The following is a 15,076-nucleotide window of genomic DNA, read 5'->3' as shown; positions in this document are numbered from 1 at the left end:
ACTTTTACTACACAAATTTATATGTTTAGCCCCTTTATGGCTTCGGTTGCGTGTGCGTTAACGGCGGTGCCCCCTTTATTATATATTTTCTTCTTCTTTTATTTTTTGGCCAAAAGAGTCCCCAACTTCAAGTGTGGATTTCTGGTTTCTGTTTGCTAGAGGAGCGACGAGAAAAAATCAACCGTTTGCCACGAGCGTCTGCGAGTTTCTGATTTGCCAGTTGCAATGCACAGAGTCGAGTTTTCCCAAGGCGCTCGAGCGGAAAAACTCGGCCCTCCAATCGGTTTGGTAGCTTTGGCAACACGACGAAGCTCCAAAACTCGAAGGACGCAAGACGCTCCCGCGAAAATGGTAGGAAGAGCCTAAGTAACATCCGCGCAAGCGTTTGTTTACAATTGTTGAATACGGGTAATACCGCCTTTTTTGGCGCCAAAATCTGGTCGCAGCTCTTAAGTTTCGTTGGGATTTCCATTGTCGTTAAATGCCGGTGGGAAATCCAAATGAACATACAGTGGTGATTATAACATCCTTGCTGATTGGAAGTGGAAATCCCAAATGGTCGGATAAGTTATGATATGTACTCATGCTTGGTATAATAGCTTTTTATCTAGACTCTAATGAATGGCGGTATTCTTATTTAATCAGCTTAGGTTAAAAACATATACAAAAACATTTCATTAAAACAGCAATCGATTTATATGTTTTTCCTTCATCTCGGAGTCGTCGAATGAGCTTCCTGCTAACATCTAATCCAATTTTAGTGATTGTTAATTCCCGATTTAGTTAAATTATCGTAATACCTTACTTTCTGCAACCAAACAATTATCCTAATTAGCTTTAGATTAAAGTTTTGCTCGTCACACCTATTTTATTGTCCAGGCGAATTTTCAGTCTGAGCAATAAAATATCCTCAATTTAAAGCTTCTGACTTCCGATGCACCAAAAATTGATCGTAACAGTGTAACCATAATAAAAAAGTAAGTTCCCATAATATGTTATGTTTATCAATAAAAATCTGTATCCCTCTAATAAAAACACAAATACACCTATTATTTTGTCCATGAGTGTATGTAGATGTTAAATGAAAAAAGTAATCCTTTATAGTTTCACATCCTGATCTTGTTTTTACACTATGGCAGTTACAAAAGTAGATATAAAATACCAAGGTTAATTAAATAGAAATATTTCCCATTTTTAAGGCTCGTTGATAAGAGCACAAAACACAGCAATGAGAGGAAGTTATAACATCGACCCACGCGAATTACGTTTTCTTACTTATCAGTGATGCCGTTTAAAAATATCTTATCTGTAGTTATTGGTTTTTAATCAGATAAGTTTAAATTTTTTGATAAAAAAAAATCAGCTTGAATTCATTTTTTAAAATGTGATATAAACAAAGCAAAGTCAAAGCAAAAGTCAAAGCAATTACAAAATGGCAAGTCATATAAACCACAAAAAAAGCTTTTTCATTTATCTTTCTCTTTAATCTCTTTTTCACTTAGTGCAACAAACAGTAAATACTTTATTTGGATTTACTAAAAAAAAACTACTAAAAACTATTAAAAGCTGTCAAACAACTGCCTTTAAACATGTCCAGAAAATCGTATAACTAAAATGTAAAGTTCACTCTTAACAGATGGGCAAATATTTGGGAGAGCGAATATTTCTGGCAGATCAAAAAGCTGCGAATCACGCCACAGTGAAAAAGCAAACATAAGCAAGGGCGTAGCAAAGATCTTTTAAGGGGGACCTCTGTAAGACAATTTTTTGCATTTCTTAGATTAAAGAATTTTAAATTAAATATTAATATTTAATAGTAAATAAAGTTAATTTTTAATATTTAAAAAATTTAATAAATTTAAACAATCCCGTTTCTACGACTCTGACTACTAGAACCTACTGTTAGGTACACCTACGAGTAATTTAAATAAAAACACCCACACAGATGTAACCTGCGCTCACACGTGCTGCGGAGAGCAAATAAAAAGCGAAAGCAAAATAAAAGCGTTAAAACACAAAGCAAAACAAATGCCGGCAATGATCTTGTCTCTCTCTACAAATAACGAACAAAGAAAAAACAATAAAGACGAAAAAAAAACTAAAGAGCACCGACAGAGGCAGCGAAAAGTGGCAGAACGATTGTACGACGATTAGAAGACCTCCGCTCAGTTTGTATTAGAACTTGACGGGCTGCGTACGTTGCTAGATTCCTATAACAAAAACGATAATAAACTTGAAAATAAACTTTTTAAGTTAAAGTGAAATTGTGCATATTATGAAATAACAGTAATTAAACATCTATTAAAACCAACTGTGATAAACGACAAGATGAACAGGAAACTTCAGAGCTTCTCCAAATATATGCTCAGGCAGAGATGCGTCTTCAACTCAATGCGAAGGTAGGCAGGGCACTCAAGGATCTTTATCGTTACATCAAGGTCATTTAGTGTTTTATCTTCCAACAAAGAGAAGAAGCTGGTAGGAACTATGCACAATTTAAATGCGCAGTTATGGTCAGGTCGTGCTTATATAGTATACGAGGTGTGTTCAAAAAGTAAGGTGACTCTTCAAATTTCGCGAATTTCAAATTTTTCGATTATCGAAACCTTTTAGAAGTTATACGAGGTGTGTTCAAAAAGTAAGGTGACTTTTCAAATTTCAAATTTTTCAAATTTTTCGATTATCTTCAGTTTTGGGAACAAGAAAAAGTCACATGGGGCCAAATCCGGTGAATATGGTGGCTGAGGCATTATTGTGGTGTTGTTTTTGGCCAAAAAATCCAAATCCTTTGATCCATATTTTTCGATAGCAAAAAATCGCCGAGCTCGCAAAATAACTTGTAACTTTACGCCTCTCACAACCAAACAAAAGAGGATGTTCCATTGAAACTTGGTACAGATGTTAGGGAAGAGTGTACCAATATAACAAAACAAAAAAATCGATAATCGAAAAATTTGAAATTCGCGAAATTTGAAGAGTCACCTTACTTTTTGAACACACCTCGTATATACCCCCACAAGTAGCCACGTTGCGTAATATTTGAGATTCCAGATAGATGGTACAGTTGCCAATAGTCAGAACCTAAGAACTTCATATAATAAGCTTAAGTTGATCCCTAGCTTAAGTCCTTTATTTAAAGGGGGTGTGGTTGAAAAGTGAGGTCCAAATATAGACAGCAGCAGGTCGCTTTAATTATCGAGTATTAATTTAGATGAATTTCAAAAGATAAGCAAATCGTCAACAGAAATTTCCACTCGCTTGATAATTTATGGTGACCACGAGAGTTAGTATGTTTGTTAGTATGTGTTTATATATATGATTTATCAAGAAGTGTTAAGTACAATTCATGAATTCATGTTTACAATTACAACATTATTGTTGTAATGTGCAAAATTCGCTTAATTGTCAAGACTGATTAAGTTTAGCAAATAAAACATATTGTCAAGCTCCACGAAAGGCATTGAAACCCATTAAAAAAATCGTTTCGGAAGCGGATTTTAGAATAAGCAAGTGTTATCATTCAGCAAAACTATCAAGTGATAATGAAGTAATATACATATATGTTTACAAATGTGGGCTTATACATTAAGCTTTTTCTATTGATAAAAGCTTTTGCAGTTAGCAAATATTTGAGTCCAATGAGCAAAAACACAAACCGCTAATGATGAAATTCTGTTTTTGACATGTAGACTATTAAGTGGAAAAATGTCAAATTCAAATTGAATAAGTGTAGATAAGATAAAATATAACAAGATATTATATTTTTTTAAATATTATAAATAAATTAATTGTTTACTTACTTTAATTTCTTCAGCATCTCCTCCTCGATCCCCACGCTGATCAGTCATAAACACCATGTGGGCAAGGATCATTTGGTATATCGTACGATTGGCCAGCAGTTGGAGCTAGCCACGCAGGATTATGGCGATGTGGAAGCTATTGTATCCTATCACGAGGGCAAGAGATATACCTTCAAGAGTTTGCTCAAGGAAGCGGATGCTTTGGCTGCAGGATTCCGAAAACTGGGACTCCAGCCTGGCGATGCCATTGGTCTGTGGGCTCCCAACTATTTGCACTGGTATTTGGGCATGATGGGAGCAGCTCGTGCTGGTCTCACATCTGTGGGTCTTAATCCTGCCTACCAAGGACCCGAGATGGCCTATTGCCTAAATAAAGTTGATGTCAAGGCCATCATTGCGCCAGAGACATACAGGTCGCAAAACTACTATGAGATTTTAAAGAATATCTGTCCCGAAATTTCGGATGCAGAGCCTGGTAAGATCCGGAGTGAAAAGTTCCCGCACTTAAAGTCCGTGATAATCGACAGCAGCAATGGCCTAAAGGGAACTCTTCGCTTTGATGATTTCTTGGATCTGGCTAACCAATCGGAACGCGAGGAGGTGGCCAAGATCCAGAAGAAAATCAACCCGGAATCCGCTTGTAATATTCAATTTACCTCCGGAACTACCGGAAATCCCAAGGCGGCTGTCCTTTCACATTTCAACTTTGTGAACAATGGCATCCATGTTGGAAATCGCAATCAACTCGAGGGCGAAAGGATCTGTGTGCAGGTGCCTCTTTTCCATGCCTTTGGAGTAATCATCACCATAATGGCTGCTCTCACTAAAGGAGCTACCCTGGTCCTGCCAGCCGCCGGTTTTAGTCCCAAGGACTCCCTGAATGCCATCGTCGACGAGAAGTGCTCGGTGATCCATGGCACACCCACAATGTATGTGGATTTGGTAGATACTCAAAAGAAACTGCAAGTGCCGCTGGGCAGGATCAAGAAGGCCGTAACCGGAGGAGCCATTGTTTCGCCACAGCTAATCAAGGATATCAGACAGATCCTAAACGTAGAAGCCGTTCATAGTGTCTATGGCCTTACCGAAACCACAGCCGTGATCTTCCAATCCTTACCCGGCGAAAATGGCGATACGGTCCTAAATTCAGTGGGTCACCTGACGGATCACATCGAAGCCAAAGTGGTGGATGAGCAGGGCAGATGTGTACCATTCGGACAACCCGGAGAGTTGTGTGTCCGTGGTTATACGTCTATGTTGGGCTATCACGGTGATGAGGAGAAAACAAAAGAAACCATTGGCGCAGATAGGTGGCTACGCACTGGTGATCAATTTATCCTAGAGTCGAATGGCTATGGCAGGATCGTGGGTCGTCTCAAGGAGATGCTTATTCGTGGCGGTGAAAATATATTCCCAAAAGAGATTGAAGACTTTTTAAATGCCCATCCACAGGTTATTGAAGCTCAAGTGAGTTAAAGCTTAAATATTAATTAGTCATTATAAAATTTATTACAACTATTACTAATATTTTCACATATTTTAGGTTATTGGTGTGCCCGATGAGCGTCTGGGCGAAGAGGTCTGCGCCTTTGTTCGCCTTGAGGATGGCGTTGATCCCGCCTCCTTCACTGCCGCGTCTTTGAAGGCCTATAGCAAGGGCAAACTGGCACACTTTAAGGTTCCTAAATATGTCTTAGTAGTGGATTCATTCCCAAAAACTACCTCAGGCAAGATTCAAAAATTCAAACTGGCCGAGATTTTCAAGGAGAAACAGCAACGTCTTGAAGCCACTGCAGCTTAGTCGTAAAATATTTGTAATTTGTTCAATAGAACAATAAATGTAGCTTTTATATTTTATATAAACTCAAAATCTGTCGTAAAAAGTTATGAATACCTTTTACCGTTTTAGATTTTAGTACTAATAGTATTAGTATTGCATACTTCTGGGCTTACGAAGTAAAGCGTATCTAAGGAAAAGATAGATTTAGGGGTGCATGGGGTAACCTTAAATAAAATCAGTTTATTTATATATAAAGATTCACCAAATGTTTCTGTAAGTTAAACAAGATTAACAAAATGTTTATTCAAGTTGTGCATCTTATTTCGGGGCTAAGCCAATTAACACATAACATTATCGGTTGCGTAAAATATTCCATAATTTACGCCCAGAATGCATTTGTTCAGTCAATATTTGTTAAAATTTTGAGCAACAACAGATTTTTCCAGCACAATAACCTTTAATCTGTCTGTTAATATTCCCTTATCATCTTAAGCAGAGTGTGGTGCTTTAACACCAATTAACGCTTATTAAAAACAGACTTTTAATTTGTTATTTTCTTATCATTGAACTAGTTAAAGGTTGGTTTCAATGTATAATAATGTTAATCAATCTTATGACATTAATAAAATCTATTTATATTCCAAAAAAAAATTAGTAGTTGACTTTAACCATCAACGAAATAAACGTGCTGCTCGAGATATGGCGGTAAAAACATCGTTGGAGCTCGTGCGACTTCCAAGCGATTAAAAACGCGCGAAAAGGCGAACCCGTTCGGGTTTCGTTAGCATCGGAACCATTGCTCGATCTTTATGACCCGGCAACTGATTGGACCTTTATGTCTGTGTTTTCGCAACGCTCTGATAGGAGCCAGCTTTAGTCATCTGACATCTGAGAACGAGAATCGTAACATATAACCGATTATTGCGGAAAAATACGCATTAAGATCCAGTTGGGGCGGCATTAACATCAAAATTCTAATCGCCACCAAAGTGGAATAGGCCAGTCAAACAAGTTAAGGGAACGGACTCGCCTTTATACCTTCCTCTCGGTTTGGTCTTATCAATTCGGTGGCGATAACGAATCAACTCCGATTTTTGAGCGCTCGAAAGGTCCAAATATTTGGCAACATTTCAGTTTGGGATCATCGAGCGCTCGAATCGGAGGAGACGTATGTAAATATCTGATATAGCTTGGGCCAATTAATAAAATTAATAAATAATCCAGCTTCGATGATTCGGTGGTTTTCGATACAATTTGCATAGGTCTGACCGAAAAACACAGGTCATTTGGCATTGGAATATCTTTTTTGATCTGCGAATCGGATATTTAGTTGAATCTAGTTTAGTTTGTCGTAGGTTAGTAATGTTTTGACCGGCTTTAAATACGTATCAGTGGTTTCGAAGAGTTTCTCAATTTGTTTTTCAAATATTGATAGCAGTTATCTGGAAGTTGGTAAGATAAAGCTGACATTAAGCAATCCCTTGATTAGTTATTTTTCTAGTTTTTGTAATACCAAAAGTGTATGCCTATGATGTGAAATGATAGAAAAACTAATCTAACAGAGTGGGGAAACAGGCCAATATCTTAAGTCTAAAAAAAAAGTGGAAAAATTTAAAAATTCCCAAAAATATTTGTATAAATACTGCTGATCATTGATTGGATTTCAAATTAGTAATGGTAATAACAAATCTAACCAAATCCCTTTAAACTTCCCAAGTTTTATGGACTTCCTTTCAGCTTTCATGTTGATAAAGACACAAACATAGGTCCAGAGATAGAGACTCAGACTAGTACTTGAGTTTGTTTTGGCAAAACAAAGTCAGCCGATTTCAAGGTTAACTCATAAATAAGCATTAAGATATGAGACATGGGTTAATAGCAAAAATCGAGAGCCATTAAATTAAACATTATCTTTTAATAACTTCGATGAGTGTTAAAATTAAGACAAAGAAAATCACGGCAGACTGCAGTGTGCAGTAATCTAATCACAAATCCCAGTCATGGGTTGCATTAGTTTTTTTTTTTATTTCATGTGCGAATGGAAACTTCGATTCAATTGCAATATAAATCTTAACCTGTCAAACAGTAGCTAATTGAATTTATTTGTTTGCATAATCTCAATATTTAATTTCGTTATCTAAAGTTATTCGCGCATAAATTATAGCAATCCGATGCCGTAGGGAAAGTGTAACTTTGATATAGCAGTGCTAAGTTTGTTTTCCAGTTTCCCAGACGTAATTGAATATTTATAGATTGCACTTTCAGCGTTTTTATGAGTTTATTAAGTGCGAATTATTTCAAAAATTGTGTTACGCGACTTGTGGTAATAATTATAATGCAATCAAAAAGTTACACATTTCGATTCCCCAATATTGATGCGCAAATCTTTTTTTCAACTAACTAAACTATTTCTCACACTTAATTATTTAAGTCAATTTTATGCTAATTTTTGACGTATTACTGCCACCTGTAATAAATTGCAATTCTAACAATGTTGATCTCGTTCTGTAATAGTTTTTTAAAATACAGATCATTTATTAATTGATTCATAATTAAACAATAAAAACTGGAAACTGAAAGAAAAACGATTGAGTAGGAAAAAAAACATAAATGAGAGTTACATAGTTATGAGTTTTGGAGGATAATTTGCTGCTAGATTTCATCATTATTTTCCTTTTTTTTTTTTTACAAATTCATATTGGACTTCTTAATAAGATCATAGAGATTTTAGGTAATATTTCTGACTAGGTTCTACTGTAGTTGGCAGAGATGTTTATGATGCAAAATATAAATGCTGCCACATTCTGAAAATAAAGCTTCTTCGCAGAAGGAAAGCTCTTGGTGGACATTTTCAAAAAATATTTCCAAATACATGTATTAATAGAAGAGATTTTTCTAATGTTTGCACAATGGAAAATCTCAAAAAAATAATAAATAATTTTAATCAAATAAACATCAAATACCCAAAATAATATTTGCAAAATCAAAATTCACTATCGGTAAATCCACTCAAGCTTGGATTTTGACTCGATAAAAAGGGGGAACTTGGACCGGGAGCGGAACCAAAGCTGTGCCGATTTTTTAGCTGGGGGCTTTTATTTTTTGGGGCACTCAGTCCGCGACGGAGACCCAAGTCAGACGCAGTTTCAGATCAACCGGAACCACAGTTGTCCAGTTTTGTGGCTGCGTTCACCGGCGACTGACGAGCGATCAGAACGATCAGTCCGCCGAGTTCAAACAACCGTACAAATAAACTAGATTGCAACTGTGTCAGTATCTGTGGGTATTTCTCTATGTGTGTGCGTGTGTGTGTGTTAGTGTGCGGGCGAGCTTAGCCAATTTCTACGGGTATAGGCATATATATAGTAGCGCCAGAAGTCGCGTACGCGCATTCGAGCATCAAACATCTACGGCCAACGTCTAACGGTCGCAAATCGAACGAAATCGAAAATAAATCGAAGCCGAAACCGAAAAGTAATCGAAGCAATTCGATAAAACCCGATCATTTCCGGTGTGTGTGTGTGCGTGTGGCATATTGTTGTAAAGAAAAAGAACGAAAAAAAAAAACAAAATAAAACCCCTGAATAAGTGCTGCAGCCCCTTCTCTTTCGCACTTTCGACTCACGCACTCAGCAGCAAACAAAAAAAAAGTAAATAATAATAAAAAAAAAATCAGCAACAGCGAGGCTCTGCTAATTTTAAACGGTAATCCCATGTTTTTGTTTTTGCATAAATTTATTACAGTCCACCGTTGCTGACAGTGTATGAGTGTGCTTTTTCCAGCGGGTGTGTGTGGTCGCGTTTGTTATTTGTTTATCGCTGTCCACGCATTTTCCGCTCCCTCAAAAAACAATATGGTTTTTTAATATTTGTAAATCGATAACTGATAAGGGATAACGACTATAAAGTAAGTCTACTCGATTTGATTGCCATATCTAATCGAAATAATTTCGAAATATTGTGTTCGTTTCAAAAATTTATTAGTTTCTAATTTGATTTTATGGTTAGTTGCTTTTGAACGAATGGAACTTAACGTTAAAAATGTAGGTTTATAGGACTATACAAATATTATTTTATTTATTTGTTCTTTCTATCTTCTAATAATTAGGTTTAATGTATTTATAAATCGATAACTGATAAGAAGAAACCGATTACCAAAGTTTATTTAACTTGATTACCATATCTAATCGCATAAATTAGCAAAATGGGAAGTGCCATCATTTGCAAATCATTTCCTTTTTAATTATTCCAAAAAAAATAAACGTATTAAAATATCTAAAATAAAGAGCATTAATACGCAGTGTTATTTCTTATCTTATTTCGTATTAAAAGAAAAATTATAAAACCTTACAGTTTCGAGTTAATAGAACAATAATAAATCCACAAATAAAAGGCGCTAGAAGATCAATATAGAATTTGTTTGCCCATCCTCCAAGCGATCGTGTGCCCCTCAAACTTATGAAATCGCTCGATCAGATGCGATACTCAACTTAAGAATAGAGGCAAAAAAAAAAGAGCACTTAGGAGCTGATAATCACACGAGCTAATATTGAACAAAAGGTGAGCTGTAAAGTGATGAAGCCTGCCTGCCATAATATCGCACCTGAAAACGCTTTTGAATCAAACAAAAGGCAAATTAGGATCGTAAACATTTAACAATATCCAAATAAAAGTCGGCATTTGATGGAGATTTTAGTATTTAGCGCTGGCTATGGGCCTTATCTTATTTATCTATCTTTTGCCCAGAAACAGATATATATTATGGCAGGGTACGGTATTTGCAGCTCGTTTGTGTTGGCAAACCTAATTAGCTGGCAGTCGTCGAGTCGTAACACGGGAAACCTTGCGAAAATTGAGAATCAGTCGCAGCGTCCAATTTGGCATTTGAATTGTCACCCGTTCTTTGTCAATTAGCCGACATAATTGGAGTACAATGTGCATTTGCATCGCATTGGACGAACGTCACTTGGCCCACTTGGGGAGTTTGAACTTGAAAAACCCAATGCCCCTTGATCTACCTCTCGCCCCTTGATCTACCCGCCTCACATCCCGCCAGATCCCTGGATCTCAATTTAGACGAAAAAGCATACATCTCTCAATCCCCACGAAAACGAGGAAGTCTTGCTGGGCCCAATGAGCTGCTCAGTGGGTCGTCTATTTAGCCAGCAGATTTAAATGCGAATGCGCTTGACCCAAACAGCAGTGGCAGTAGTATGGTAGCCTCACTAGAACCCACGAAATCCCCGCTACATTTTTTTTTTGGACCTTCGATGGAGGCCCCATGTAAAGTCGTGTGTTTAATTATCGCGCATACGCCGCATTGCCGCCGCAGACGGACGCAGCAAGCAAAACACGAAAATCACAAACATCCTGCACTAATTTCAAGGGGGTCGGAGTGCCGGGATTCGACTAATTAGTCTCAGGCGGTGTATAATTGTCGGAGACGTAAAAGACTATAAATGGAATCGTGGCAGAATTAGAATAAAGTACAAGCATTAGAAACCAGTAAGAATATAATTTTAAAAACAATTTCAAATAGCTTATTTTTTCACTTTTCACCTATTCCCCTTTCAGTCACCGACCTTGCTATCTTAAATACTTCATAAATTCAAATTTTATTAATATTTAAGTAGTTTTTAAAGGGAAAACCTCTGTAGTTCTGCTTCTGTGGCTATTATTTTTAGCCCCTGACCTGGTCATTTCAAGTGACAAGTTCAAGTGGCACAAGTTCAAGTCTTTGCAAGACACTTTCGATGCCCTGCCGCGTGTGTGTGTTCGGCACATCACTTTCGCTTTTTGTTTCGCTGGCATTTTAGTTTTAATCAAAGCCACTAAATTGGATCTATTAAGTCACTTGAGATAAGTCCGAGGGGACGACTTAAGTGCCGCGTGGAGAGGCCACTCAACGCACAAATTGTCATATGTTGACGTTGAGATATCAGTAAAAGAGCCGGGCTCTTCTCTCAGGTGATCTCCATAAAAATCTGGGACATCTGACATGGGCAAACAAACAAGTGTGCTGACTTTTCATATCTTGCTGTTGTCCGGGCTTGTCTTTATAGATACTATATAGCAGTATTGAGCAATTAAAAAGGATTCCCTTGATCTCGCTAAATGGAAGGTGTGATTATATGTTTTAATAAATATAGACTCAGTGAGTCACTTGGGAAAGTTTTCTTAAGATTTGGGGACTTATGTATGTATATGTTATGACCATTTCTAGATTAATATTATCTTTTCCCTTACGAACTTACCTAATGGAGCTTGTTATTCTTGACCCTTAAACCCTTAAATACTATTAAACTATTACCTTTCACTATTTCGTCTTTAAAAAGGCATTATATAGTGAGATTATCGCCATCACATCGCAGGTAATTTATTAAATAAGGCATTTAGTAACATATTTCCGTTTTATAATCAATAAATGCAGAATAATCAATTATTATGTGAATCTTCGCATTACTGGGGGTTATCTCATTAGTTTTCTAGTAAACCTGCCTTAATATTAACACTACTACAAAGCCCAAGGTCCGCTTTAAAAAATGTCAGTGAATACTGGAATAAGTTGGTTTTTGATAAGACTTGCAATCACGGCAGCTGCTAGGTCTACAAACTAAAAAAACTATAAAATACTTATTAGGACTCTTTTTTTTAGAGTGAGTATGACTTGCGCGGAGCAAAGATTGATAACCGGCATTTAAGTCAGTGGAAATGTTGATAAGGAGCTGGGATTAATAGCTTTGTGGTCAGAACTGATGATTGTTCTTTTCTAATTCCCTCGATCCAGACGGCAAATGGCAACCTCGACGTGGATGTGACAGTGGATGCGAATGCGATTGTGATTGCTAGAGCAGATTATGCAACTGCGGCCAGACTTTGGAGAGATTGAGAGGGGCCCGCAGATAGACGGTTTAATTATCAGTGCCAGATTATTATCACCGCAGCGGCGATGCAGCGGTGACGGTTGCGGAGAGCACCGGTTGCAGAATGCATTTAGTTACCTGACTATTTCAAAAACATCCGAGCCGCCGACGAGCAGCGAGCAGGAGCTCTCGTCCCAGCCGAAATATCCGGAGTGATAATTGCTAATAATTAGAGGGAATTAACAGGGGAGATCCCGACATTAGAAAAAAAGAAAAACCAGCAGTAAAAAACCTTAAAATGTTACCCACGGACAAGGGCAGCTCTTTGGGCCCCAGGCCGCAGAAGTCTCATTGCTCATCAGATCAGCAGCTCCTGCAGCACCACCATCCACAGGCGCAGCCAGTTCGCCTACAGGCGCCCATCCACCTGTCCACACATGCACACTCACCTGCCTGCGAGAAACGCTTGGAGGCGGAGACTCCTCGACGGGATCTCCATGAACTCCTGCTCGAACTGCTGGACATGTTGTTATCCTGCCTGGTGGTGGCTCCCTGTGTGATAGCCTATTGGCGGGGAACCTGGGAACTGATGTTCGTCTACCTGTTCCCCGACAGCTTACCCTTGTCGGCAATGGCCAGCTTTTTGATTGGCGGTCTGGGTCACTTCATCTTCACCGTCACGCAGAACTTCTTTAAGGAGCACATCCATCCGGACAGGAGGCGACTTACCTACTATTTCGTGTCACGGCTTTACACGGCCATTTTTGGGATTGTCTGTGTGAATATGTGGCGAGGAGCCTGGTTGCTATGCGACTGGCTGACTAGTGTCGACTCCCTGATCATTGTCTCGGTGGTCACGGGAATCGCACTCATCTTTCTGATGGCCACAAGGACACTGAGGAACCTGGGAGCAGCACCCTACACCGTGAGCATGGACCACAAGAGCGACTACTTCGAGGTGGACACCATGTTCAAAATACCCGTAAGTAATAATGTTTTTTGATAAATCTTTTAGTCTTTCATTTTGTTTTATATTTTTCTAACTTTCCCAGGGTTTTCATCAACCTGGCCTGTATGTCTTGGACACACTCTTCTCGGTCTTTGTGATTGGCAGTTTGGTGGTCATCGCGTGGCGTGGTGTCTGGGGAATCTTCGACATACTCCTCTTTCCGATGGACAGAGCCAAGTCAGCTTGGGGTTCGCTGGTAATAATCTTTGGGAGTCCCTTTTGTTTTCCAGTACTTATATTTTTCCCTTACTTAATAGCTCATTGGATATCTGACAGTTTTTGTGACCTTCCTTATTCATCCTTTGATGAGGTACATCTGTCGCCGGATAAGCGGAATCCTTAAGCTAATCATATGCGACATTTACTATCTGATGACCTTCTTTGGAGCTGTGAATGCCTGGCGAGGAATTTGGAATTTACTAGATGTGTACCTATATCCAGGTAAGAAAGTTATCTTTTAAGGTTTTCTTCTATGTATGATCCTCCTTTAAGCCCTTTTATATTAAACTATTCAATTAATAAACAAAATGCAATCCTCTACCCCCCAGATAACAAATTACTGAGCTTCTGGCTGACTCATCTTGTTCCTTTCCTGCTCCTCGCTGCTCTCAAGTGCTCGAACTCCATACTGGTACGCGGGGTTTTCATTGATGCAGAGGGCGTGGGAGCCGATAGCGTCGATATACCCATCAACTATGTCCGGCTGCACTTCCTACGCGAACGCAGGAAGAAGGTTGGCCTTCAAAAAACACCGCAATCGCAGCCACCGCCGCCACATTACTACCTAAAGCCAGAGCACGCTGCACTCGGTCGGAATGCGGAGAAGGACAAGGAGGCCCAGAGCAGTCTTATCGAGAAGCCCCTTTCCGCTGTGCAGATTGTTTAGGAATGTCGATTGCCTGGCCTATTGTTACATTTAACGTTAATATCGTTTCTATGTCTAGATGTTAAACTAGTTTTAAACGCCTAAGCTTAAGCCTACCGAGCTTACTTAAGAGTCAGTTTTTTAGTTATAACCCCTAGTTATAGTCTCGATCCAAATCCAAAACCCTAATCCCAAGTTGTACAGCATTTTATGGATCGTCATATTTACACCATAGGTATATTTTTGCTTTTTCCACAGCAGGTTTGAGTTGCAAATTTAATCCTGGTGACGAAGGCACCTTCCCTCACCCACTCACACACTAGCTAAGTGATAACGATCTAACTACGAGTATAAACATTGTACATTGGTATTTTCATATATCGCAAATAAATAAATAAATAAATTTGTAAATACTACCATATATAACCGAACACAAGAATATAAATTTTATATTTTAAATAATATTTTTTCATAATAATAATCATCAGCTTACTTTAACATAATTCTTGATACTTGATCTTTATGCAGGACAAATACCCACACAAGGTGAATCTCTTTCTAAAGACAAGCATTGAAAAATTAAATTTCCCTTTCATCGAGAAAAAAATAACAAATAAAATCTATTTGCCGTCTGGTCTTATAAAAGTCTCACGGCCCATCCCATGCGCCTGCTATGAACTTGTCATTCCACACATTTCTAAAGGTAGCTGCATTATATAGAAAGCGAAATGAAAATGCTCCCAGAAACAAAGTCTCTGC

General features: G+C 38.2%; 2 protein-coding genes across 5 annotated transcripts; both read left to right on the top strand.

Annotated features, from left to right (window-relative positions):
* Nucleotides 1–2,163: 2,163 nt before the first annotated feature.
* On the top strand, nt 2,164–5,683 carry LOC108102669 (medium-chain acyl-CoA ligase ACSF2, mitochondrial). Its single transcript, XM_017207810.2, has 3 exons — nt 2,164–2,399; nt 3,815–5,267; nt 5,344–5,683. The coding sequence occupies exons 1-3, from the start codon at nt 2,329–2,331 to the stop codon at nt 5,599–5,601; spliced, it is 1,782 nt and encodes a 593-aa protein (XP_017063299.2). The 5' UTR covers nt 2,164–2,328; the 3' UTR covers nt 5,602–5,683.
* Nucleotides 5,684–8,770: 3,087 nt separating this feature from the next.
* Nucleotides 8,771–14,748, top strand: LOC108102631. Of its 4 annotated transcripts, none has more exons than XM_041818241.1 (6): nt 8,771–9,230; nt 9,325–9,487; nt 12,368–13,425; nt 13,496–13,648; nt 13,710–13,893; nt 14,001–14,748. In XM_041818241.1, exons 3-6 carry the CDS (start codon nt 12,742–12,744, stop codon nt 14,336–14,338), a joined length of 1,359 nt encoding a protein of 452 aa, XP_041674175.1. In that variant the 5' UTR covers nt 8,771–9,230; nt 9,325–9,487; nt 12,368–12,741; the 3' UTR covers nt 14,339–14,748. The 4 variants fall into 4 exon arrangements, with proteins under 4 accessions (XP_041674175.1, XP_041674176.1, XP_017063237.2 ...); XM_041818242.1 differs by having other exon boundaries at nt 12,236–13,425; XM_017207748.2 differs by lacking the exon at nt 9,325–9,487 and having other exon boundaries at nt 8,771–9,285.
* Nucleotides 14,749–15,076: the final 328 nt, after the last annotated feature.

This window comes from Drosophila eugracilis, unplaced genomic scaffold, assembly GCF_018153835.1.
Source record: "Drosophila eugracilis isolate 14026-0451.02 unplaced genomic scaffold, ASM1815383v1 contig_1197, whole genome shotgun sequence".
In the NCBI taxonomy this organism is placed as follows: Eukaryota; Metazoa; Arthropoda; class Insecta; order Diptera; family Drosophilidae; genus Drosophila; species Drosophila eugracilis.
This window is presented reverse-complemented; position numbering and strand designations above follow the sequence as displayed.